At 46.1% G+C, this 24,702-nt stretch overlaps 1 protein-coding gene across 2 annotated transcripts in view; it reads right to left on the bottom strand.

The window, feature by feature from the left end:
• The window catches only part of LOC116815084 (uncharacterized), a 31,948-nt gene extending 12,102 nt beyond the window's left edge, over positions 1-19,846 (bottom strand). The window contains exons 1-2 of one of the 2 annotated variants that reach the window (XM_075065879.1): positions 19,363-19,846; positions 1,836-1,984 (exon numbers count right to left, since the gene is read on the bottom strand). In XM_075065879.1, coding sequence (XP_074921980.1) covers positions 1,836-1,928 — 93 coding nt within the window. In that variant the 5' untranslated portion in view covers positions 1,929-1,984; positions 19,363-19,846. Of the gene's footprint in view, positions 1-1,835; positions 1,985-13,225; positions 13,314-19,362 lie in introns of those variants that run through there. The other variant, XM_032763128.2, reaches the window with a different exon arrangement.
• Positions 19,847-24,702: the final 4,856 nt, after the last annotated feature.

Genomic DNA, 24,702 nt, shown 5'->3' with positions numbered 1-24,702 from the left:
TGGCTTAGTTTTACCCTTAGAGCAATGATAAGGGTGTCGCAAATTAGAAATATTAGTGTTTATTTTATGGTTGCAATTTGCTGGACTTCAGCTGTTGTCATTATGTTGGATGCTGTTTATCTAAATTCTAAGGAGGAAGTTGCTTCTGTGACCTGAATGACTGATAGAGATTTAACTGATCAGCATGGTAGATTTTTTTTTATTACACTTGCCTTCTGTTATTTTAATGTTATGCACTGCTGAACTGAGTTTACTGATGACTTGGAAGGGTCAGATCCATTGGTTAAACAGCCCATGCTCTGGTGCTTTATAGAATAACAGCATTACTTGGTTTTCAACCTTTTACGTTTTTTTTTTTTTTGGTTGTGTTTTTTTTTTGGTTTTTATTAAAAGTAAGCCTTTGCCTTTTGTTTGGCTTTTCCCAATTTAGCTGCTCCCTGCAAATGGATCTGATTTAAATGTTTTTGCAGGTAGATGTCCATTTTTATTTTATTTGAGTGCCACTGGTGTGCCAAATTAAATGGGTGGTGACTTGGATTCCTGCAGGCATGAACTGTTCTGGGCGACATCTGAAAAGAAAGGAACATAGTCCCAGGCCCTTACAAGGGGTCCAAACACAAAACCCTGTCGAGGGGCATGTCCACTCGAAGGTCCAGGACTATTATGTGGGTTAGGGTAATTTTGCCGACACTGGTGCCTAGAGAATCTAGGAACACCTTAGTCTAACCGTAGGGGCCCCCAATCCTCACGGTGGGATTAGCTTGTGGTTCCTGAAGCATTGCAACAGGGGCTCCACGCTGACCTATTTCAGGGCCTCCCTGAGAATATGCCTTGGCCAGGGGTAGTAACAGAATGTTTTTTGTTTTTTTTTTTAAAAAGAAATCCCCTGATTAGGCTTCTTTGGGGGCTAATTTATTAGCCCCCCCCCCATTTTTTGTAGCATAGGGTTTTAATTTTTAGTGAGCTTTTTAATTTTTTTTTCTTTAAACTTTAAATTGGCCACTTTGGAACAGTGATTGTTACTGCTAACCAGCAGATGTATTTTACCAGCGATGCATACCTGATAGGTGAGCCATTAGAAGATGTGAACCCATTTGTTTTTCTACATGGTAGAAACTTTGTGAGAGAATTGAATACTCATACAGAGTTTGATAACAGACAGATACTTTGGTACGTGGTGGTGATGGAGAACTGTACACAGTACTCCAACACACAAGCCGTCACTGCTATTTTAGCATATTGAGCTGAATGTGGAATGCACACATATGCCTTCTTCCAAGGCTCTTTTTTCTCCTCGGGAAGAAGTGCATAGATTTTAAACCCGGTTTAAGGTTTGCCTTGATGGTAAATAACTAGAACCATTAACAAAGAAATGATACCTTTTAATGGAATTTGTTTTCTGAATTAATGGCTGGAAAAGCTTTTTTTTTTCTTCCCCCTTAGATTCAATTGATTAAAATCGGGACACACATGTGGCTCCCCTTAGTACAGTAGGGTAGTTGGTAACAAAGATGGTGCCCTAACAAGTTTTACTGCAATATATATCTTTTGCAGCAGCAATGCCAGGGGGCTAGGCAAGCATTTGAGACTTGCACATCTTTTACCCTATTGGATAGTAAGAACTGAAGGGGAGTATGTGATGAGTGTAATATGATCGGGCTGAGGCTATTTAGAAAGTAAAAGTGTTGTGTGGCCTAACTGGTGGCCAATAGGTACTTTTCACAATTGTCATACTTAAGTTCAATTGATGATATTAAACGTGAGGCATAGGTCACATGTCTGATTTTTTCATGCCTCTCTCAGGAAGCCACAGCCGCTAACGCATTAACACTTACCGCTACCTTTGGCTGATCGGGTATCTTAGGATTTGGAGTGATCAACACCAGAGCCTTGACAATGGTCTGTTTTAGCTGAGATACTGCTTCCATGTGTTGCTCAGTTCATTTTCACTGGACACTTTTCTTTAACAATTGGCACAAGGGACCTGCAATGGAAGCAAAATTAAGAATGAAATTCCTGTGGTACCCAATTAAACACAAAAAGGATTTTAAAGCCATTAGGTCCTGTGGTAAAGGCAATGTTTGAATTGCATTTACTTTTTGTTACGCCAGGGTTTTACCCATTTTGTCAGGGTCAGGCCCAAGAAAGACACGGTTGGCCATTAGCTGTGCCTTGGCCGGATTGCATTTTAGCCCTGCTTCCTTTAGGGTCTGCAGAAGCATGTCAAGCCTTTTCAGATGCTCCTTCTTGGTTTGTGCTGCTAAACAAAGATCGTTTATGTATTGAAACAGACCAGTTGGTTTAGAAAATTATGACAGTACGCACCTCATTTGCGCATAGAATGAAGCTGGAGAATTTTTATACCCCTGGGGTAAACATGTTTAGAAATATTGGCCTCCTTGGAAACTAAATGCAAAATGGTACTGTAAAATGAAGGCCAATGGTAATGTCCAAAAGCTGTTACTGATGTCAAGGACAGTAAACCAAACAGCCTCTGGATCAAAGGACTTGATTAGATCTGGCATTTTGACCGCTGTAGGGGCACAAGTGGGTGTGACCTGATTTAGGCAACTGTAATTAATTGTGAGATGCCAAGAACCCATCTAGTTTCTTCACAGGCCAAATAGGGGAATTGGCAGTGGAAGTACATCTACGTAGCACTCCCTGTTTCACCAAAGACTTGATAGTCTTTTCTATGTATGGGTTTGCCTGATCTGGGTAAGGATATTGTCTTTGGGCTGATACATCTTTTCCTTTTACAACAGTAGTGACTGCCATACAGCCACAATCATGTTTGTGTTTAGCAAAGGCATCCGCATGCTTGCGAAGTAAAGCCTGTAACTCAGGCTGGTTTGCATGATTAGCCACTATTTTGCTTAAATCATACCCCTCCACTGGAGGCACCATGCCATACTCAGGTACGATTACTGGTGAGTCATCCTTTGCCTGTTCCACGGTAAGACACAACAATAGGTTAACCAAATCAAAAACACAGCCCTGTTTGTATAGGAAATCAGTTTCCAATAGGTAATTCTTTGGGTTTGTTAATTCTATTAACGCAAAGGTATGAACCTTTTTAGGTGACCTATCCGTACTTTAATGGGTTTAGAAACTGTGGTAACAACCTGATTGCTTGCAAAAATTGAAAGTGTTTTTGTACGCCCTGATGACAGAGAAGAGGATCTAGGATCTTTGACATGGATAATGCCAATTGTTGCCCCAGTACCTATAATAAAATTCCTGTGGCAGCCCCCTACCACTGCAGATACTGTGGGTCACCTGCTTGTATCCCTGCCTAAAGGGACTATGACTTTGCTTGGGGCTGGCTGGCATCATGCTGAGTAATTTGTAGAGTATGCAGACAAATAATCTATGGGTTTTCCTTATCATCTCTTCGGAGACAGCCAACTCTGGAGGAGGACAGGCTGTCCACCGGAGAGAAGGAAATGGATCAACAGAGGCCACTGGACGGTTCAAGGGTGCTGGGCCTTGTCTTTCATCATCAGTTCATTCACGTGTGCTTGGAGTTCCTGGATATTCCGTCCTTGAGCCTCAAGTGTCTGCTGCACTGTCTTAAACATTATTGCAACTGAGTTTTAAGTTCTGTGGGGAGGCAGTGACTTGGATCGTTGCAGGCGTGAATTGTTTTGGGCGGCATCTGAAAAGAAGGAACATGGTCCCGGGCCCCAAAACACATAACCCTGTGGAGGGGCACGCCCACTCGAAGGTCCAGGATTATTATGTGGGTTAGGGTCATTTTGCCAATGCTGGTACTTAGAGAATCTAGGAACACCTTGGCCTAATCCTGGAGGTTCCTCAATCCTTACAGTGGTATTAGCTTGTGGTTCCTGAAGTATTGCAACAGGAGCTCCACACCGACTATTTTAGGGTCTTCCTGAGAATATGCTTTGGCCAGAAAGGCTAATTGCCTTCTTAAAGAAGTGCTATCATTTATATGCATGTTCCCCATTTTCAGAAAAAGGTTAAGAGAGTTATTGACCAACAAACTAACATATGGTGGCTTATCTATTTTCTCTTATGTGACTGTGCCATGCTGCACTTAACTGCAATTGATGTGGGGACTCATTAGATCTCTGCTTTTGGTTAGACAGGATGGCCACTTCAGCTTGCCCCAGATGCTGATTATGTTCCAATAGGGCTACTGTGTCTTTAAAAGATCTCTCTCCTACCCTAAACTCAGGTGGCAAAGTACTCCGTAATGCTCAATTCACTGTGAGGAGTTGTAAGATTTTAACCCAATCTGTTCTTGGTAAGCCAAACACTTCTGCTGTTTTTTGTGCACGTTGCGCATGCATTGCAACCGAAGAATCCTCCATCATTCCCACTTGCTTAGCTACCAGATCTAGGGTCTTAATATCTGTAACAACTGCTACATAGCAATCAGAATTAGAATTTGGGGATCTTTTCTCCAGATTGGGATATGGGCTTTTATTTGAGCTTGAATCTATAATTTTTATGTTTTGACTTTTTCTACCCAAATTCACATTTTCCCCCTCGGAGCTATTAGAACTTTCCCCTGGAAATAATCCTGGATGAGCAGAGTAACTTTCCATAAAACCTCTACATCCTACCCTCAAGGCATCTCCACACTGATGCAGGACATCTTTCAGTTCATTAAGATCTGGTGTAGTAGGGTGTTTACCAAGGGGGTGAAGAGGGTTCACAAAATTCTAGGGACCTAGGCAATGCTGACAATTGCCCAAATGCCAATAAGTGTCCACCCAAAGGGGCTGGGTCTCTTGATCTATATGGCATCAATGTAACATTGGGTGGAGGAGCAGGAATTGCATCCCTTGGTTATTGTATCTTTCTCTGTTGTAACCTAGAGATTACTACATCAGAGGCCCTAGCTATTTGTGTCACTTGTGACACTGCATCTTCTAGTCCCTGAACAATTACAGTCTCTAAAGGCACTCCCTCTTCACTATCAGGGGAGGACACAGAGGAGAGGATATTTCCTCCCACTTTGCTCTGCTCAGCTTATCCTTTACATCACTAGTCGCCTTCTCTGTGATGACACTCAACTCCACCTCTTGTGATACCACCCTAGGACTTCCTTTTTTTTAAAATCTGCAGACAGCTGGTAGCTGCTGCACTGCTAACTTCCTCTTTTGACTCTCCCAGTGGCTTCTGAGACTCAATCTCCAATTCAGCTCCTCAAGGTAATGTATCAGCCTGAACTAACTCTCTCGCCCTACTTTTAGTAATTGGACCTGCAGTTTTCTCTATCTTCGTCAGTTTCACGATGCCAGCAGAATCATAGAATATCAGGGTGGGAAGGGACCTCAGGAGATCATCTAGTCCAACCCCCTGCTCAAAGCAGGACCAATCCCCAGACAGATTTTTGCCCCAGATCCCTAAATGGCCCCCTCAAGGACTGAACTCACAATCCTGGCGTTAGCAGGCCAACGCACAAAGATGGGAACTGATTCTTCGTCCTCCTCTAGGAACATTTTCTATCTTTTCCAACTCTTTGATTCTTTTCAACAGCCAACCTCGGTCTGATTTATAGCCCCGTCCAGTAATTTTAAGCTAACATTCACTCGCTCCTGCCAACAATGTGCTCCCTCTCCTGCTTCCTATATTTGGTACCTACACAGTTTTAATGTTTTCTTTAACTTCTGCTTCTTTTGGAAAAGTTCTGACTGCTTCTTTGACACTACATGTAGCCGATTTGTTAAATCCTGAATAACCTTTCCTCCCTCATCCAAAGTTTCCTGGGCTTTTCTGAGTAACTCTAATTTTTTATTCAATTTCTTTCCCAGTGAACTACAAGCCATGAGCAGACATTCAACAGCTATTCCCTTCACCAGTTTAGCCTTTTTTTTTTTTGCCTTGTTTCTACATTAAACGCCTCACTTACAAAACCCCACGGGTTAAAATGCTTAGAGATCATTTCACTATTTCTCAGCTGTACTAAACCTCCATCATGTTCCTGAACGTATTTTCTGGCAAAGTTTTGTAAAGCCATCCTGCCGGTAACTCCAACAAACTCTACTCTTGTCCTTGCTCCACTCATCTTAACACGCAACACAGAACTCATTTCAATTCTAAAATTTCACTATTAACTAGCCTATGTAATAAACTATACAATGAACATTCTGCTGTTCTTTACTCTGAAACTGAAGGTGTTTCCTGTTGTTTTGTGAAGGGACAACACCCAAATTGTTTTTTTACACTTAGTTCAATAAGTCCCAAATAAATGATAGACAGGTGGGGGCGCATTCCCCTCTCTTCCCTCGATGGCTCGAAGCTGATTGAGAGGTCTCTTTTTCTCTGTCGGGACCTGCCAAACAGCTGGGGGAAACTGAGGCAGACGGATTAGAGGTGCAGTCAGGGAGAGTTGAGGGGACTGAAATAAGATAGTTCGAATCATACAAGTTCTGAGTTACTGTGGCCTCTTGGCAGCAATTTATACATAGATTTATTAACCCCTACACCACTAGTGTGTGTCATCGGGTCCAATGCTACTGCTAATATATCTTATCTGTACTATTTGTTATAACTTCAACCTTCAACAAACCCCTTTAAACGCAAGTATCACTTTAAATAACACTTAACTCTGTCTTGCAATCTTAAATTCAAAACCTCTAAGCTAAAACTCTAAGTCAAACCACAGTACATAACAGGAAATTCTGGTATCGTTGCCAAAAAGCAGTCACAGGAAATCAGGTTCCTGTGTTCTTAAGAGTGAGTAAGACACACAATCTTGCTCTCTAACTCCCTGATAGATCGATCGCTAGTAGTGTAGACATGATAAATGGATCCCTGATCACTCTCCCATCAACTGCTGAACTCTGGCTCGTGAGAGGTGGAAGCAAAGTTGATGGGGCAGCTGCGGCAATCAACCCTGCACTGTGAGGACATGAGGTAAATCGAACAAAGATACACAACTTCAGCTATGAGAATAGTGTAGCTGAAGTTGACATATCTTAGGTCGATTTCCCTGCCCCCCCCCGCCCTCAAGTGTAGACCAGGCCTAACTCTTCACTTATGCCTCAGGTGAGATTCTTAGGGACCTAAAGATGCCTGGAATCCCTGTCACACACTCCTGAGTGTCCTGCCTGTTGTATGTTGTACCCCTATAAAAAGATCTTATGTGCTTTTTATATAAGCATAACATACCTGGCTCACCAGTCTGTTGCCTGATTTAGGAGGTTAATAATATTAATTTGGATAGTATCGGTTTTAGGCTCGCCAATTTGTTTGATTAGAAGATAATAAGGTTTTTGTCCCGAATTAGGCTCCACAGAATTTACGAAGGACCCTCAAGGGTATGACAGGAAACTTACAGTGAGACAGATATCACCTTAAAGACTTTTTATTAAGAAAAAGTAGTAATTAAATAGTAAAATAATCAGTGTTACAAAGTTACAATTGTATTACTGCTATTCAAAAGATACATATGGTATTATATATTACAAAGCTCTGGTTAATATATTCACACCCTTCCTTGATAACCCAGTGGTGAGAGACACAGGACCAGCCTCGCCTTTGGCAGTTCAGGTTCGAGTGAGAGATGCAGAGCTTAGAAGAAGCTAGAGCTATTGAAGCTAACTTAGAGTTTACTTAACTAACTTAAAATTAAAACCTAATACACAAAATTAAGAACAAAAGCTTAGGGAAACCAAGCTTAGCCACTCCCCTTGGAACTTAGAAAGTTCTAAGAAAAACAAGTACAGCCTCTCTAGCGAGGCCCTTTTTTATAGGGCACAGGTGTCTGAACCCTCCTTCTATGCACTAACTTTATTTCTCATCCACAAAAATGTTAGAATACACTTAATCCATAGACTAGTATGTTTGTATGTATTGATGACATGTATATAAATATTAATGACATTACATCATACACACACATTTTTATTCTCCTGGTTATTTCGATTCTTTCCTTGTGGTGTACCTGTTAAGTCTGAGGGTACAGACCTGGAAAAATATGCCATTCTACCATTATCTATCTATCTAGTGAAATGTCACAGACGTGTGTGTGTGTGTGTGTGTGTGTGTGTGTGTGTGTGTGTGTGTGTGTGTGTGTGTGTGTGTGTGTGTGTGTGTGTGTGTGTGTGTGTGTGTCTTGACTTTGCTATCTGGGTGAAAGGTCCCAGACATAGATAGATAGATAGATAGACAGACAGATAGATTAAAAAAAAAACAAAAAAAAAATCACAACACTACACACAAGGAGTCCTTGTGGGACTTTACAGAGACTAACAAATGTATTTGGGCATAAGCTTTCAAGGGCTAGAACTCACTTCATCAGATGTATGAAGTAAAAAATACAGGAGCAGGTAAAAATGCATGAAATGATGGGGGTGCTTTACCAAGTGTTAGGTCAGTCTAACGAGATAAATCAATTAACAGCAGGATACCAAGTAAGGAAAAATAACTTTTGAAATGGTAAGAAAGTGGGCCATTACAGACAGTTGACAAGAAGGTATGAGTAACAGTAGAGAAAAATTAGTATTGTGGAAATTAAGTTTAGGTTTTGTAATAACCCAACCACTCCCAGTTTTTATCCAGGCCTAATCTGATGGTATCTAGTTTACAAATTAATTCCAGTTCTGCAGCTTCACATTTGAGTCTTCTGTCTGTATCTGTCCAAGTTTTTTCATGAAGTTGATGGATTTCCTCTTCATACGGCGAAACTGAAGCTGCAGAACTGGAATTTTTGCTGATACAGACTAACACGGCTATCACTGAAACCTGAGATATATGCTAACTTTGCCTTAGCTCAACATATAGGGTATCGCCTGTAGGTCCCTTGTATTATAGCCGAACTTACTTTAATATAAATCTATAAACCTATTACAATAAACCAAATACTTAAACTATAAGAAAAGATTATATATGTGCAAGCAAGCAGGTTAATCTTATAAGCTACATGGCCCCCTTTGACGGGGTGACTTGCACCAATTAACTCCGTTACATAGGTACAGATGCAGGTGGTTAAGTATTTGTGGAGACAGTTTTAATGCCATTTTTCTAAAGATGGTATTTTGGACTCTGGCACTCTGGAGAGGTGAGATCAAAGGGGAATCTTTACAGTTAGAGCACCAAAAATATGGATCAACTGGTTAATTCTAATCGGACAAAAGAGCCACCACTTCATATGCATTGCATACAGTACAGCTAGGCCAAAACCCTCTGTGTGCACAGCAGGATCTACCAGTGTAAGGGGGGGGGGGGGCGTGATCCTGCTGTTGTAGGCAACTTTCCTGGCTTCTACACTACCGTAGTGGAATCAGAGAGCAAATGGATCCGAGTCCTTGCTCCCATTCCCCTTACATGGAGGCCTGCCTGACCAAGGACTCCTCTTCCTCTCTTCTGTGCAGAGCAGAGTCCTTGTAACCCCAAGAAGGCTGGACCCAGGATTCCTGGGAGAGCTTAACCTGCAGTCTTGTTGTGCTCACTTAGAACAGGCACTGGAGTGTCCCCACTCTAGAGTTCTCTCTTCATACTATCTACTTCCCTGACCCACTGATCACTACATTAAGTTCAAACTAAAATACAATTTATTAAACAGCAACTGTGAGAAAAATAAGGGAAAAATAGAAAAGGTTAAAGGAACAAAGGATCCCACCATACGGGCATGGGGAACACCATAAACAGCCATAAACATTCACAGTCTGTTTCTCACACATCTCAGGCCACTTTCTCAGGCCTTGGCTGCACTGTGGTGATACCATGGGTTAGATACTTGCTCTGGTGGTGGCCACACACTTTCAGGCTATAGATGGCAAGACCCTTCTCCCCCGTATTGGCCCTCCCATAGGGTTCACGTTAGGGTTGCCAACTTTCTGGTACACAAAACTGAACATCCTTGCCCCACCCCTTCTCTGAGGTCCTGGCCTCACTCACTCCAGCCCCCCTCCCTCCATCGCTCACTCTCCCCCACCCTCACTTACCGGGGCAGGGCTTTGGGATGCGGGAAGGGATGCAGGCTCAAGCTGGGGGTGCAGGCTCCAGAGTGGGGTTAGAAATGAGGGGTTCAGAGTGTGGGGGGCCTCCAGGACAGGAGGGGATGCAGGCTCTGAGAGGGAGTCAGGGTGCAGAAGAGGGTTCCGACCAGGGGCAGGGGGTTCGGTCTCTGGCTGGACTGGGCTTAGCTCAGGCGGCTCCCAGTCGGTGGTGTAGCGGGACTAAGGCAGGCTTCCAGGAAGCAGCTGCTATATCTGGACCCTAGGAAGACTGGCAGCGGCGCAGCCAAGCAGCTCTGCGTGGTGCGCACTGACCACACCTGCAGGCACCGTCTTGCAGCTCCCGGCCAATGGGAACTGCAGAGACAGCACTCGGGACAGGGGCAGTGCACCCCTGATCACACCTGTACCTAAGGGCCACAGGGACATGCCAGCTGCTACAGGGAGCTATGCATAGCTAGGGCAGGCAGAGAGCCTGCCTTAGCCCTGCTGCACCACCGACTGGACTTTTAATGGCCCAGTCATCAGTGCTGACTGGAGCCACCAGGGCCCCTTTTTGACTGGGCATCCCGGTTGAAAACCGGATGCCTGGCAACCCTAGTTCCTGTGCCCTCTCCAGTCTGGCAACGTCTCCCTGCACTGGGCCCTCTGCCCAGGATTCCCCCCTCACTCTCCCCAGCTGCTCACCACATTTGGCTGCAGTGTTACTTGTGGTACAGCCAGCATCCGCTAGCCTGACTGTGGTCCCACAGCTCCCTACTGTAGCTCAGCCCTGGCTCACCATGGGCACAGCTGGTCTGTGCTGTTTCAGATCCCTAGCTCTGGCTCCTCTGCCTCCAGTTCAACTTGGCTCCTCTGGCTTAGCGCTGCTGCTCTGCCTCCAGCCCAGCTCAGGCTGCTGCTCTCTCCTTATCTTGCCCTGATCTGACTCAGGCAGCTCCAGCTCACACAGATAAAGCCCCCAAGCTCCTGACTCGCTCACTGGCTTGCCTGCCCTGTCAGTCAGACTGACCTGGGGCACGGCCCTCTCCCCACTGGTCCTGGGGACTGTCATTCTCAGGTTCCTGAGTTCTTGTCAGCCCCTCCCCCCCCTTTTTCTTTTTTTTTTTAATATTGGTTGGTCCTCTCCCAAAAAAACCCACTAATTTTCAGTAAGACATCAACAGCCCCATTACACATGACACAATGAGGCCTTCATTCTTCGGCTCATGAAATATGTCCTGACCAGTGCAGGGCAAAGAGAAGGAGAGAGATCGCCTTAAAATTTAACCTTTAACCTTACGTTTCAATTTATTGAAATTTTCTTGGGTCAAAATTGATATCTGTGAAATATTGCAAATGCTTTTCTACACGGAACAACCAGAAAAGCTAAGATGAGCGCTCCAATGCTTCTCCCCTTCTCTTTGTACTTAAAAAAAAAAAAAATCAAATGTGGATGACACCTAAACTATACAAAACTTTAAAAATGTAGAAAACAAGTCAAAGGCCTGATGATTAATAGTTTTTAGGGGAAACACTCCTACAATCTTCTATGGTAGCCCTGACTGTCAATGCAAAACTAAGGCCACTTCTGAAAGAGAGCATTCACACAGAGGTTTAAGGCATTGTAAAAACTTTGTGCATTAATGTCACACCTTTAGTGTCACACCCTGTAGACTAGCCTTTAATAACGAAAGAGAAGGAAAGTGAAATTAAGGGAGAAAAAGTCTCTATTAATGCTTTAGTTTAAAATGTTTTAACTGTTTTTTTTCCTGATACCCACATAACTGGGGGCTGCAGCCATCAGATGCAAATAGCTCTGATGGCAAAGGAGCAGTGTTAGCCACATAATCAGTATCAGGGTTGTCAAGTTCTGAATAATAATGGTTCATTTAACATCTGTGTCCTCAGTGCTAAGAAAAGGGGTGTTTTTAATCATAGGGTAACAAACATGCATTACCTTTCCCACTGTAAAAACACAGTGGACCCAAAGCTAGTGGACCCAAAGCTTTTAGTTTCACCAAAAGACAAGCTAGGTGATATCACCACCATGTCCCCACCCAACCAATGCAAAGAAGTAACAGAAAAAAAAATCATTGACTTTGCCAGTAACGAACAATAAACTTGTCAGAATGAAGAACATCACTGAAATGTGCCAAAACAAGATATACATAAAAGACAATGAAATTAAAATATGTAATTAGAAGAATAAACAGTTTTGTACAAAAATCAACATCTATGTATGCAACAAATGAAGTAATAGAAGAGGAAAGTGTAAACTTCAGTATCTGCAAGATGAGGAATTACTTACAGAAATAAGGATTTTTAATAAGGTTGCAGTTATAAATGGGGGGCAAGAGGAAAACCCATGTTATCTGAAGTCCAAAATGGTATTGAATATTATAGGAATGTACAACTCTTTTAGGTACATGGACTCTTTGAGGTAGATACATGCTTCTGCTGTATGCCCTAAGGGCTCAGAAACAAAAAGGCAAATTAAAAGAACCCAAAATGTATGTATATATTTATTTAACTTCATGACTTTAGGGTGTATAACTCATGATTTCTGAATGCTTGTGGTTGTCAATCTATCTTGGGGTTGTATACCAATATTTAGTACAAAAAAAATGGCAGTAGAAATTTGTCTTTGAGAAGGATTTCACATACGATTACGTAGTGCCCGTAGGGCCAGATTTTTAGATATATATAGGGCCAGGTATTTAGATGACTAGTGGGATTCTCAAAAGCATCTAGGTGCTTTCAACCTTTAAAAAAATCTGGCCTTTCATGAATCTTTGGGAACCCAATTGTACACTCCAGTGGCGAGAGGTGAAATAGCAGATAAAGAGACAAAGGAACAGCTGGCAAAGGCAGTCCCCACTGGCAGATCAAACCCAGAAAATCAGGGCACCTCGAAGTCACGTGTTCCCCCAGAATAAACTTGGGTCTCAGTAAAAAGATGAGAAAGGAAAACGTAGCCTGGAAATCCAGCCTAGCCGGCAAACAGGCAGCGCCGAGCAGCTGGGCGGCCGTTGCGCCGGGCGCTCGGGCTTTATTCTGAGCAGGACGGACCCGCCCGCGGCGCGTGACGTTAACTCGGCTGCTGAGGGGAGTGAGGAGCAACCGGGCGCGCGCGCTTCCTCGCGCTCTGCCCGCCTGCCCCCCAGTAACGGCCACCGCGCCCCTTCCCCTCAATAACCGCCATGGCGCCCGCCTCCCCACTCCGGAACGGCCGTGCTACCATACAGACAGGGCGGGGGGGGGCACCTGCCGCCCCCCGCACACAGCCCAGCCCAGCCCTGCGCTCTTACCTGCAGCGCCCCCGGCCAGGTCCCCGAGATCGGGGGAACCAGCCTCCCGCCGCCACTGTCCTCCCTACCCGCTCCCCCATCCCGCCCCTCCTCGGCTTCTCCCAATCAGCAGCTGAAAGGAGACTGGAGTGACAGGCCTCCTAACCAATAGAAGCGACCTACGACCCAGGGCCCCACCCCCGCCGGGGTGATGACAAGTGGTTGTGACAGCAGGGAGCAGCGACCGAACCGCGGAGGAAGCTGTTGGCGTGTCCGTGTCTCCCCAGGGGGGAGAGGGGCGTTGGAGCAGTGGGAGGGCATTGGGCTGTGTCCTGGGGGGGGGCAGTGAGTGTGGGGGGGGTGCAGCTGCGGGGAGCAGTGAGTGTGGGAGGAGCAGCTGGGAGGAGCAGTGAGTGAGGGGGGGCAGTGAGTGTGGAAGCAGCAGCTGGGGGGGCAGTGAGTGTGGGGGGAGAAGTGAGTGTGGGGGGAGCAGTGACTGTGGGGGGGAAGAAGTGAGTGTTGGGGGAGAAGCTGGGGGGAGCAGTTTGAGTGTTGGGGGGAAGCAGCGCGGGAGCAGTGAGTGTTGGGGGGGAGTGAGTGCTGGAAGGAGGCAGCTGGGGGGAGCAAGTGAAGTGTTGGGGGGAGCAGTTTTTCTGGGGGGATGGCAGTGAAGTGTTGGGGTTTGGTGCATCTGAGTTTGTTTTTGGGGGGAGTGTCAGCTGGGCACTGAGTGTGGGGGGAGCAGCTGGGGAGGAGCAGTGAGTGTGGGGGGCACTGAGTGTGGGGGGAGCAGCTGGGGAGGAGCAGTCCCTGGGGCAAAGCTCCTGAGTGGGGGGGAACCTGGAGAAAAGTGGAGGGCTGGGATCAGCTAAGTGGGTCTTAGGGGCGCTCAGAGCAGCAGGGAGCCCCATCATCTCTCCCCAGGGACAGGCCCTTCTGATCCAGAGCCGTCACGGCCACTAGCACCAGGTGCTGCAAATTCTGCTGGCAGGTGCTGAGCTGGCAGGGGATGAAGGCTGTGCTGCTGGCCATGGGCTCCAGCATCATCTCCCCGCGTGATACTGAGAGGGCGAGGGGGGTCACCTGCTGCCCCCCATGCGGCATTGAGGTCTGCTGGTTGCACACGGCCTGTACTCCTGCACAGCACAGGCTTCAGAAGTTCGCATCCAAAGTCCATGCCAGACTTTACCCCTGACAGAATACTGCACGCCTGTGAGGGTGCAGAATTCATATGGCCCACATTTTTCTGTGCCCCACTCCCTCACACACACATGCAGAAAAATGCAAAAAAATCTGCCAGGGGACATGTGCCTCTTCCCCGGCAGCCCAGGCAGCGCATCTGTTCCAGCGTTCCTGGAGCAGCCTCAGAGACGAGAGGGGGGCTGGGCATGCATACCTGCATGGTTGATCATCGTCAGGAGGGCAGGGTGGGGCTGGGCCTATGTGTGTGCCAACAAGCGAGAGAGAGAAAGAGATTTTGTCCCTCTCACTTGCTACTGCAGCTCTCTGGCATGGAAAGGATGTGCTTTTTATCATGGCAATGTGCTTTATTATGCACAAGGCAGGCTAGAAGCAGAAATGTAACAGCCTGCCTGTTAGTTAGTTGATCTCATATTCTGGGGCACAAATGTAGCAGTCTGACTGCCTAGTAACAGTTAAAGCTGCAGTTGATGGATAATTGATCTCATTCTCTGAGGCAGAAACGTAGCAGCCTGTCTATGTAGTAACATTGTCAATGTTCCTATTGTTAGTTAACTGTTCCCATTCTCAGTCAATTCCCCCAGAAGCATTAAAACTGTGAAAGTTTTAAGGACCCTACATTGCCACAGTGATGTAAAGGAGCCCATAGGCAGCGAGTTATACGGGGCTGTGGTGCCCGAGCTCTACCACTATTCAGGAACATGGGCCCGGCTCCACCAATGTTTGGGCTTATATTTTACGTTCATTTTGATGTGAACAATATCTCTGTTCACAATTGTCCACTGAGCATCAACTTGAAGGCATGCTTAACCTTATTTTCATAGGTGCGGGAAATAAGGACATGGGGGTGCTGCAGCACCCCCACATTTTATGCAGGGTACTAGCTGCTGCCTGGGGCCTCTATTGACAACCCCACACCCGGAGGCACCGCTGCCTGTCAAGGCTCCATTCCCAGCCATGCACCCAGGGTCCCAGCTGTGGCCACAGCCTCAGCCTCCTTACCAGTGTCTGGGTCCCCCCTCCCAGAGACATGGCCCTGCTCCCAGGCCCAGCTGGAGGCATAGGGTGGACAGGGGTAAGGCTATATATTGGTTTACAAGGCACATGTTGGGGATGGGTGTTAGACCCATTCTGGCCACCACCAAAAATTATACAAATCTGGAGCCCACGAAGGAGCCATATTATAAATGACTGCTTGCCTATATATCTTTTCTTATTTTCATAGAATTTTAGTTTATCATAGAATATCAGGGTTGGAAGGGATCTCAGGAGGTCATCTAGTCCAACCCCCTGCTCAAAGCAAGCCCAATCCCCAGATTTTTACCCCAGTTCCCTAAATGGCCCCCTCAAGGATTGAACTCACAACCCTGGGTTTAGCAGGCTAATGCAATTTAATTTAACAGTCACTTGTTCTCCTATGCCAAGATAGGCAGGCACACCTGAACTTCCTTCTCTGTACCATTTATTACTGTACATACTTAAACAGTCCCTCTTATTGGTCTCCAGTTTTCCCAGGCCTTTGATCATCCTAACTGACTTTCTCCAAAGCCCCTCCACTTCTGCAATAGCCTGTGTGAGAGAGGTGCCCAGTACCGCCTAGGGGAGGTCACATCTGAAAGGCAGTGCAGTATGTTCTGTATTTAACATGTTGACAACTTACTGCACACAGATTCCAACATCTGATTGATGAACCCCAGCGTTCATACTCCGTGATCCCCATGTCCTTCAGGATCTGGGCCATAACTTGAGCATCCTTAGGCACACTCTTGGGAGACGCCATCTTCTTATGGGTTTATTTGTTATATTATTATAGATTTATATTAGAGAATATTTTGGCTGTAATACAAGGGATCTTCAGGCCATATCCTGTATGTTGAGCTAAGGCGAAGTTAGCATACATATGTTTGGGACTTTTCACCTAGATAGATGGTGATGAGCTAAAGCATAAGGTCCATAGATGGCTGTGACTCTAAACAGAGGATGTGCTAAAGCAGGTTGGCATAGGGGCTTTCCTAAGTTCATATCCTTTTAAACTTAACAGGTACACCACAACTTGAAAAGAACTGAAATAACCAGTTAGGACAGAAATAACAAATGTGATACCTAACCACAAAAGGGCCATGGTAACGAATTGACGTATATGATAATAAGTTGAGATCATTGATATACTAACCTATAGGAAAAAGACATGCCAACATTAATAAGGCAAGCAAATACAAATAAAGAAAAGGGGGGAAATCCCCTACTGAATATGCATCAAACATATTATAAAAGTGGCATCCCAGCCTAGAGGTGATAGGAGAGAGAGATGTAATCCTTGGGAGGTGCCAGAGTGATGGCCACTGGTGATGAGGGGGAAGGTGATAGTGATGACAAAGATGATGGCTAACATTTCAGGTTGTTCTACAGAGATGGTGAAAGTATATGGATGTGCAGATGTACATTCTATAGTATCTATCTATCTTCCTGAGTTGGAGTGTTTGTGACTGTGCTAAATGCATTAATAAACTATATTTGTAACTATATAAAAGAGTTCCTATAGCGTGAGTTGTTGCAACTGTGCACATCGGGGTTCCCAACTATATAATAATTTGAATAATACTGGGCCTGATCTTGGGGCAAGAACCTGTCAACCCTCAAAGTGATAACTGGGGATTCTTAGTAATCTATATAATTAATATATAACCCGCCTAAAGACCAGGAAACAAGCAATAGTTACAAGCACTGTTAAGGCACAGCAGGAGCTAGCCCAGAAGGTGTCGTAGAGAGAGCCTGGAGCACTGGGCCTGGTGCAAGATCTGAGGCCTGAACCAGAGGCTGTGAACCAAAGTCAGCCCATGTAGTAAAGCAGATGCTTACGAGTTCACTGTCCAGTCTGTGAACTTGGCAAAGTTGTTGCTAGTGTACTAGGTACTAGATATCTATGTCAATATATTCCAGCTAGTACAGATACAGCCCAATCTAGTACAAGATAAGATGGTTTGACGAAACAGGGGGTTGGATCCCAAATCCCAATGAAAAAAGGAAGGTTGGGTGGGGCAGGAAGATAAGTGTTATTCCCTTCTGGGGTGAGGTCTGCAGGGCCATCCTTACCCATATGCAAACTACACAGCTGCATAGTGCACCAGGACATTTGGGGCACCTGAGCCAGCCAGGAAAGCTGACCCCACCCCTGCTCCGCCCCAGCCCCACCCTCCACCCCTTCCTCTGAGCTACATCCAGGGGGACTGCAGCAGGGGTCGGGCGCGCTCTGCACTCACCAGGCGGTGGGAACTGGAGCAACTCAGCCCCAGCCCGCTCCGTTCCACCAGCTCCCAGCTGTGCTGCCAATGAGTGCTGGGGGGTATTTCTCCCCTGCCCCCCAAGACTGGGAGCCAGGGGAGCAGAGTGGAGTGGGTTGGGTAACTCCACTTCCCACCACCCCATGAATGTCAGGCCTGCCCTGCAATCACCAGGTGGCGGGAAGTGGAGTGACCTGGCCCCAACCTGCTCCACTCTACTGGCTCGTGCTGGGGGGCAGTTTCCCCCCTACCTCTCTAAGCTTGCTCCTGCCTCCCACAGACCTTGGGTGCCCCCACACCTTCCCATGGAGGCCTGGGGCCAGCTCCCCACCTCCAGGGGGGCTGCATAGGGCACCACAATGTCTAGGGACAGCCCTGGAGGTCTGGCTAGAGTCCTAAGCACCATTTGACCCTTTTCTCTCCAGTGTTTAATGATGGAGCTAATTAGGCTGCATTGAAAGTCACTGCTTCCTTTTAGTGATTGTCAGAGGTTGAGTCTTGAGAAGCAGGTCTAGGCTAAGGGCTATGCCCTACATGCGATGAAAGGGCAGCGGGGAAAGGAAAAGCAATGCACACCCAGTGATATCACTCAGAGCTGAAATCACTAAAGATGTAGGTTAAGCAGCAGCAACAAAAAGTGGTGGCAGCACATGAGCACCAGCAGCAGTTGCAGAGGCACACACTGACTTCAGACATTGCTCAGTGCCCCCCTCCTTTCCAGGGTGGGAGGTGAACCCTTTAGGGTTGCCAGGTGTTCGGTTTTCCAATGTTAAAAGTCCAGTTAGCGCAGAGCTGGCAGGCTTCCTACCTGGCTCCGGGCGGCTTCCCAGAAGCAGCAACATATCCCTCATCTCCTAGGCGAAGGGACAGCCATGGGACCTCCGTGCATCACCCCTGCCCCACCCCAAGTGCTGGCTCTGCAGCTCCCATTGGCTGGGATCTGCGGCCAATGGGAGCTGTGGGAGTACCTTCTGCTGCGCCTCCGCCTAGGAGCCGAGGGACATGTTGCCACTTGCAGGGAGCCGCCAAGGGTGAGCCCCCTCAGTCCAATTTTTCCACATCCTTCTTGTAGCGTGGGGCCCAAAACTGGACACAGTACTCCAGATGAGGCCTCACCAATGCTGAATAGAGGGAAATGATCACATCCCTCAATCTGCTGGCAATGCTCCTAACTATACAGCCCAAAATGCCATTAGCCTTCTTGGCAGCAAGGGCACACTGTTGACTCATAACCAGCTTCTCATCCACTATAATCCCTAGGTCCTTTTCTGCAGAACTGCTGCCTAGCCATTTGGTGCCTAGTCTGTAGCAGTGCATGGGATTCTTCCGTCCTAAGTGCAGGACTCTGCACTTGTCCTTGATGAACCTCATCAAATTTCTTTTGGAGCAATCCTCTAATTTGTCTAGGACCAACCGTTGGGGCACTCCACTTGATACCGGCTGCCAACTAGACATGGAGCCATTGATCACGAGCCATTGAGACCGATGATCTAGCCAGATTTCTATCCACCTTATAGTCCATTCATCCAACCCATACTTCTTTAACTTGCTGGCAAGAATACCATGGGAGACCGTATCAAAAGCTTTGCTAAAGTCAAGGAATAACACTTCCACTGCTTTCCACAGAGCCAGTTATCTCCTCATAGAAGGCAGTTAGGTTAATCAGGCATGACTTACCCTTGGTGAATCCATGTTGACTGTTCCTGATCACTTTCCTCTCTCAGTGCTTCAGAATTGATTCCTTGAGGACCTGCTCCATGATTTTTCCAGGGACTGAGGTGATTGGCCTGTAGTTCCCCACATCCTCCTTCTTCCCTTTTTTAAAGATGGGCACAACATTAGCCTTTTTTCAGTCATTCGGGACTTCCCCCGATTGCCATGAGTTTTCAAAGATAATGGCCAATGGCTCTGCCAATCACATCCGCCAACTCCTTTTAGCACCCTCAGATGCAGCACATCCAGCCCCATGGACTTGTGCTTGTCCGGCTTTTCTAAATAGTCCTGAATCACTTCTTTCTCCACAGAGGGCTGGTCACCTCCTCCCCATGCTGTGCTGCCCAGTGCAGTAGTCTGGAAGTTGACCTTGTTCATGAAGACAGAGGCAAAAAAAGCATTTGAGTACATCAGCTTTTCCCACGTCCTCTGTCACTAGGTTGCCTCCCCCATTCAGGGTCCCACACTCTCCCTGACCTTCTTCTTGTTACTAACATACCTGTAGAAACCCTTCTTGTTACTCTTAACATCCCTTGCTAGCTGCAACTCCAGGTGTGATTTGGCCTTCCTGATTTCACTCCTGCATGCCTGAGCAATATTTTTATACTCCTCCCTGGTCATTTGTCCAATCTTCCACTTCTTGTAATCCTTCCTCCTATGCCCAAATTTCATTCCTCATCCACAAAACTGTTAGGGTACGCGTATTCCATAGGCTAGTATGTTTGTGCGTATTGATGACAGGTACATACGCACATAGGTTATTTTTGTTCTTCAGTCATTTCAGTTCTTTCCTTGTTGTGTACCTGTTAAGTCTGTGGGTACAAACTTGGAAACCCCCTGCACCATTCTTCCATTATCTGCCTCTCTTGGTAAAAGGTCTTAATAAGATATGCTAACTTTGCCTTAGCTTAACATACAGGATATGGTCTGTAGGCCCCTTACATTACCGCTGAACTTACTTTAATATAAATCTATAAACCTATTACAATAAACCAAATACTTAAACTATAAGAAAATATAGTTTTATATGCATATATATATATATGCAAGCAAGCAGGTTTATCCTATAGGCGACACCGGGCAGCTGTGGGGGCAGAAGCTTGGTCCTCCCAGCATCTGGGGCTCCTGCTGCAGGCTCCACACCCACCGGCCGCCAAGTTGCCCCTCCCCTGCCTCTTCCCCCAAGCATGCTGTGTTCCTCCTCCTCTGCACAGCTGTTTGCTGCACTCTGGGCGCTCCAGGGGGGAGGAGGTGGGGAAGAGGCAGGGGCTGGGCCTTGGGGAAAGCGGTGGAATAGGGGCAGGGTGCAGCAAAGGCAGGGCCCCCGCACTCCCCCTACACATCCACCCCCCTGCTGCTCAGAGCAGCGGGTAGGGGTGGGGCAGGGAGCACCCCAATGACCCCAGCCCACACCTTCAGGCCCCTGTCCTGACTCTTGCACCCTCTCACATCCCCAGCCCCTCCACACCCCATGCCCTGATTCCTACACCCCCCACATCCCCACCCCGAGCACCAAATGGGAGCTGCCCCAGGTAAGCGCTCCACTCCCCAACCCCCTGCCCCAGCCCTGAGCCCCCTCCCGCACCCTAACCTCCTCCCAGTCCTGCACCCCCAGCCCTGAGCTCCCTCCCACACTTCAAAGTTTTTTTACATTTTTTTTATAAAGCGCTCTTACCCGAAGCACTTTACAGTAGTTAGCTAATGGTACAAACAATATTTGGAAAGATCATTAAGTGGTCCGCTAAGACCCCCAGCGATTTTCAAGTGGTCTGTGGAAAAATAAGTTAGACTACAAGAACAATCAAGGTACCTCACTTTATTTTCATTTACTTACTATTACTTAAAGGAGGGAGATGAAGAAAAAAATAGTGAAATATGGGGGCAGGGGGGAGATAAGAGAGAATGTTCTTTTTCTTGGCTGAGTCCCAAGGAGGATCCCCAGAAATGAAGCTGAGCACAGAGCCCCACTAACTCTAAATCCTCTGGACTGAGGAACTCAAGGATCTGAATGTGGAGGAGGCTTGGAAATAGTTTAAGGCAAATTTGCAAAAACTATCTGAGGCCTCCATCCCAAGCCAGGAGAAAAAATTCATAAGGATTGCAGACCAAACTGGATGAATAAGCATCTCCGACAGATTATTAAGAGAAAGCAGAAGCCTACAAGCAATGGAGGATAATGGATCAGCAAGGAAAGCTACCTCTTGGAGGTCAGAAAGTGTAAGGAAGGAGTGAGACCTGCCAAAAGCTAAGCAGAATTGAACTTTGCAAAGGAAATTAAAACCTATAGTAGTGACTTCTTTAGCTGTATAAATAAATAGAAATTAAGGAAAGAAGAAATGGGACTGATAACCACTAATAATGCGGTGAAGATAAAAGATAATGTAGGTATGGGCCAACACCTACACGAATACTTTGCTGTAGTTTTTAATAAGGGTAATGAGGAACTTAAGGGTAGTGACAGGGTGGCTAATGGAAATGAGGATATGAAAGTAAGATGACATCTGAGGTGGAAGTCAAACTCCAACAGCTTAATGGCACCAAATCACTGGGCCCGGGTGAGCTCCATCCAAGAATATTAAAGGAACTGGCAGATGAAATTGCAAGCGCAATAGCAAATATTTTTCATGAATCCATAACCTTGAGGGTCATACCCTATGACTGGAGAATTGCTAATATAGTACTGAGTTTTAAGAAAGGAAAAAAAAGTGATCCAAGAAACTATAGACCTGTTAGTTTGACCTCAATTGTATGTAATGTCTTGGAAAAAATGTTGAAAGAGAAAGTAGTTAAGGACATGCAGGTAAATGGTAACTGGGGTAAAATACAACATCTTTTTACAAAAGGTGGATCATGGCACCCCAGCGCATGAGAGGGATGTTATTTCCTAAGGGTCCTACCAGCAGAGATTATGGAGTCAGTCCTTCAGTGCACAGTGAGACTCACCCCAAACATTTCTAGATGAGAAAACCAGTGAGAACCAGGAGGTTCCTGTCTTTATTAAGAGATGGTCTAGATAGTATTTGGTCCTGCCACGAGGGCAGGGGACTGGACTCGATGACCTCTCAAGGTCCCTTCCAGTCCTAGAATCTATGAATAAGTGTTGCCAAGTCTCCCAAGGAAAAAAAAAGCAGTACCGCCTTTCAGAACAATCTCGACCCATTTCAGAGAGGGGGGAGGGAGGTATGTTTATACAAATTCCATCTTTTTTTAGTAGTTCTGGTTTTGCTGCCTTCAACATTAAGGTACATATTAAAATCATCAATGTATTATTTTTTAAAGTCATCCCCACTCTCTCCAGTCTCTGGTGGCTCAGTGTGGTACATTCCCATGTTGAACCATTGAAGCATATCCCAGTTTGGAACAAAAAACTGGAATGTAGGATGTGTCAAGCGGGTGGGCCAGAAAGTTCATGAATGGGGGGCGGGTGTTTTCTTTACTGAATGGGACTAGGAGGATTCTGAAATTGTAATGATGTGCATATACGTTGGCCCCAGGGATCACCGAAACCCACTCCTACAACCATTTTTAAACTGTAACTTTGGCTTGAAGTTGCCTATTACAAAAAAGCCCAAATAAGTGACCTACAAATAAAACAAAGTCCAAAACCCCGCAAGCACCGTCTCCCAAAAATGTGAAGTGCCTTTTCAAACAACAAGCCCAATTCTGCTTGTTATAAGCGGACTTGCTGCTTCCCCTCTGTCACGTGCCTCCTGCCCCCTCCCTCAGCACTCAGCTGATTTCACCCCCCAGTAACCCATCTCCACCGAGCTGCCTCTTCCATGAAGGGCAGGAAGCGCAAGGCTGAATCGTGCCCCCTCCCCCAGTACAGTTAATGTCACAGGTCAGTGCAGTCTGCAGGGGTCGAGGGGCTTGCTCAGTCCATAGGGGTAAAGTCCATGGGCTCACTTTACAGAGTGCATATAGGGCTCCTTCAGCATCACAGGGCAGGAATCTCTGTTGGGGATATGATATGGGGCTCTCTCAAGGTATGGGTATTGTATGAGCAAGATTGTACCTCCCATAAAGGCCCTTCTCCCAGACTGCCTGGCCAGTGGTTCGCCACGTTGCATTCCAACGTGCCTTGGGAAGACTTGCCTTCATCACACTGTCCATCGCTGCACTGTGGGACGCTTACCTTGAAGGATCCTGACATCTCCAGTGCTGTGCCTCTCCTAGGAGTGTGAGTATGACCCCTGCCCCCACTTCTTTTGAGCTTAGCTATCAGTATAATAAACGTGCTGCTTTCTGCCAAACTCTGGTGGGTCATTAGTCCTCCCTAAGCTTATTAACTGGCCCAATTTTGGGTAACAGTGGGCGTGCCCAGTATATATACAGGATACAGAGCATACAGGAGGAGTGCTCTACACAGCCTGCAATAAATAAGGGAAAATATGCATGGCTCAGTATTCAGGGAAAGGACTCAGGGCTTAAAGTATACAGAACACATCATAGGGCACAGGGTCTAGGAAGAAGTATAGAGGGTACTTAGGAAGAGCTCTGGATGTAGGGGTTACTGCATACAAGAGTCCAGGACATAAAAACTGGATGTCAGCAGGACTGCATGTAGGAGTTAGGATAGAGGGGGACAAGGAAACGGCAGAAGCGCTCACTGTGTAGCGGAAGATTTGTATACAGGGAGGAAAACCATGCTGTAAACAACAGGTCCCCAATTTCTAAACCTAGACATCTCCTGGTAAATCTTTTTAAGGGACTGGTACTAGGCTGACGCTATTCAACATCAACGTTAAAAACTGCGGGACGATACAAGAATTGGCAGATAGTAAGTAACGATTCGGTCACAGAGCTGTCATAGAAACAGCCAATCCAAAGTATGCCAAAAAAAAGATGAAATTGAGGGTTTCATGATAAAAGCCTGACATTTGCCGGAGGCTTGGGGCATGACCTCATAAAGATTTTCAGATACGGGGCCGTCGTCAACTCATGCCATGTTGGCGGTGGTAGCCATTCTAACAATGTTGTCATAACTGGCAAATAATGTTGTTTTACAGTTGGACATACAAGTACTGTAGGCTTGATTTTCCTTCAAAGCGACTTTAAAAACTGGTGTAAGGACATATTTTGTACTAATTTTGACTATCAGCGTGGTGTAGGCGGAATTTAATGGTGTCTCTTTTTTCTTTCACATGCTACTTTGGTTGTGTGAAACCTGCTTGGTGATCGGGTAATATTAATTGTACACAATAGCAAAAGATATTAGATCACCACTGGCAACTACTAGTGCTTCAAAAAATGCATTATTGGGTGAAATTTAATGGTCAGCAATACACAAGAAGCCAGATTATA

The sequence above is a fragment of the Chelonoidis abingdonii genome, chromosome 4 (assembly GCF_003597395.2).
Source record: "Chelonoidis abingdonii isolate Lonesome George chromosome 4, CheloAbing_2.0, whole genome shotgun sequence".
NCBI lineage: Eukaryota > Metazoa > Chordata > Testudines > Testudinidae > Chelonoidis > Chelonoidis abingdonii.
This window is presented reverse-complemented; position numbering and strand designations above follow the sequence as displayed.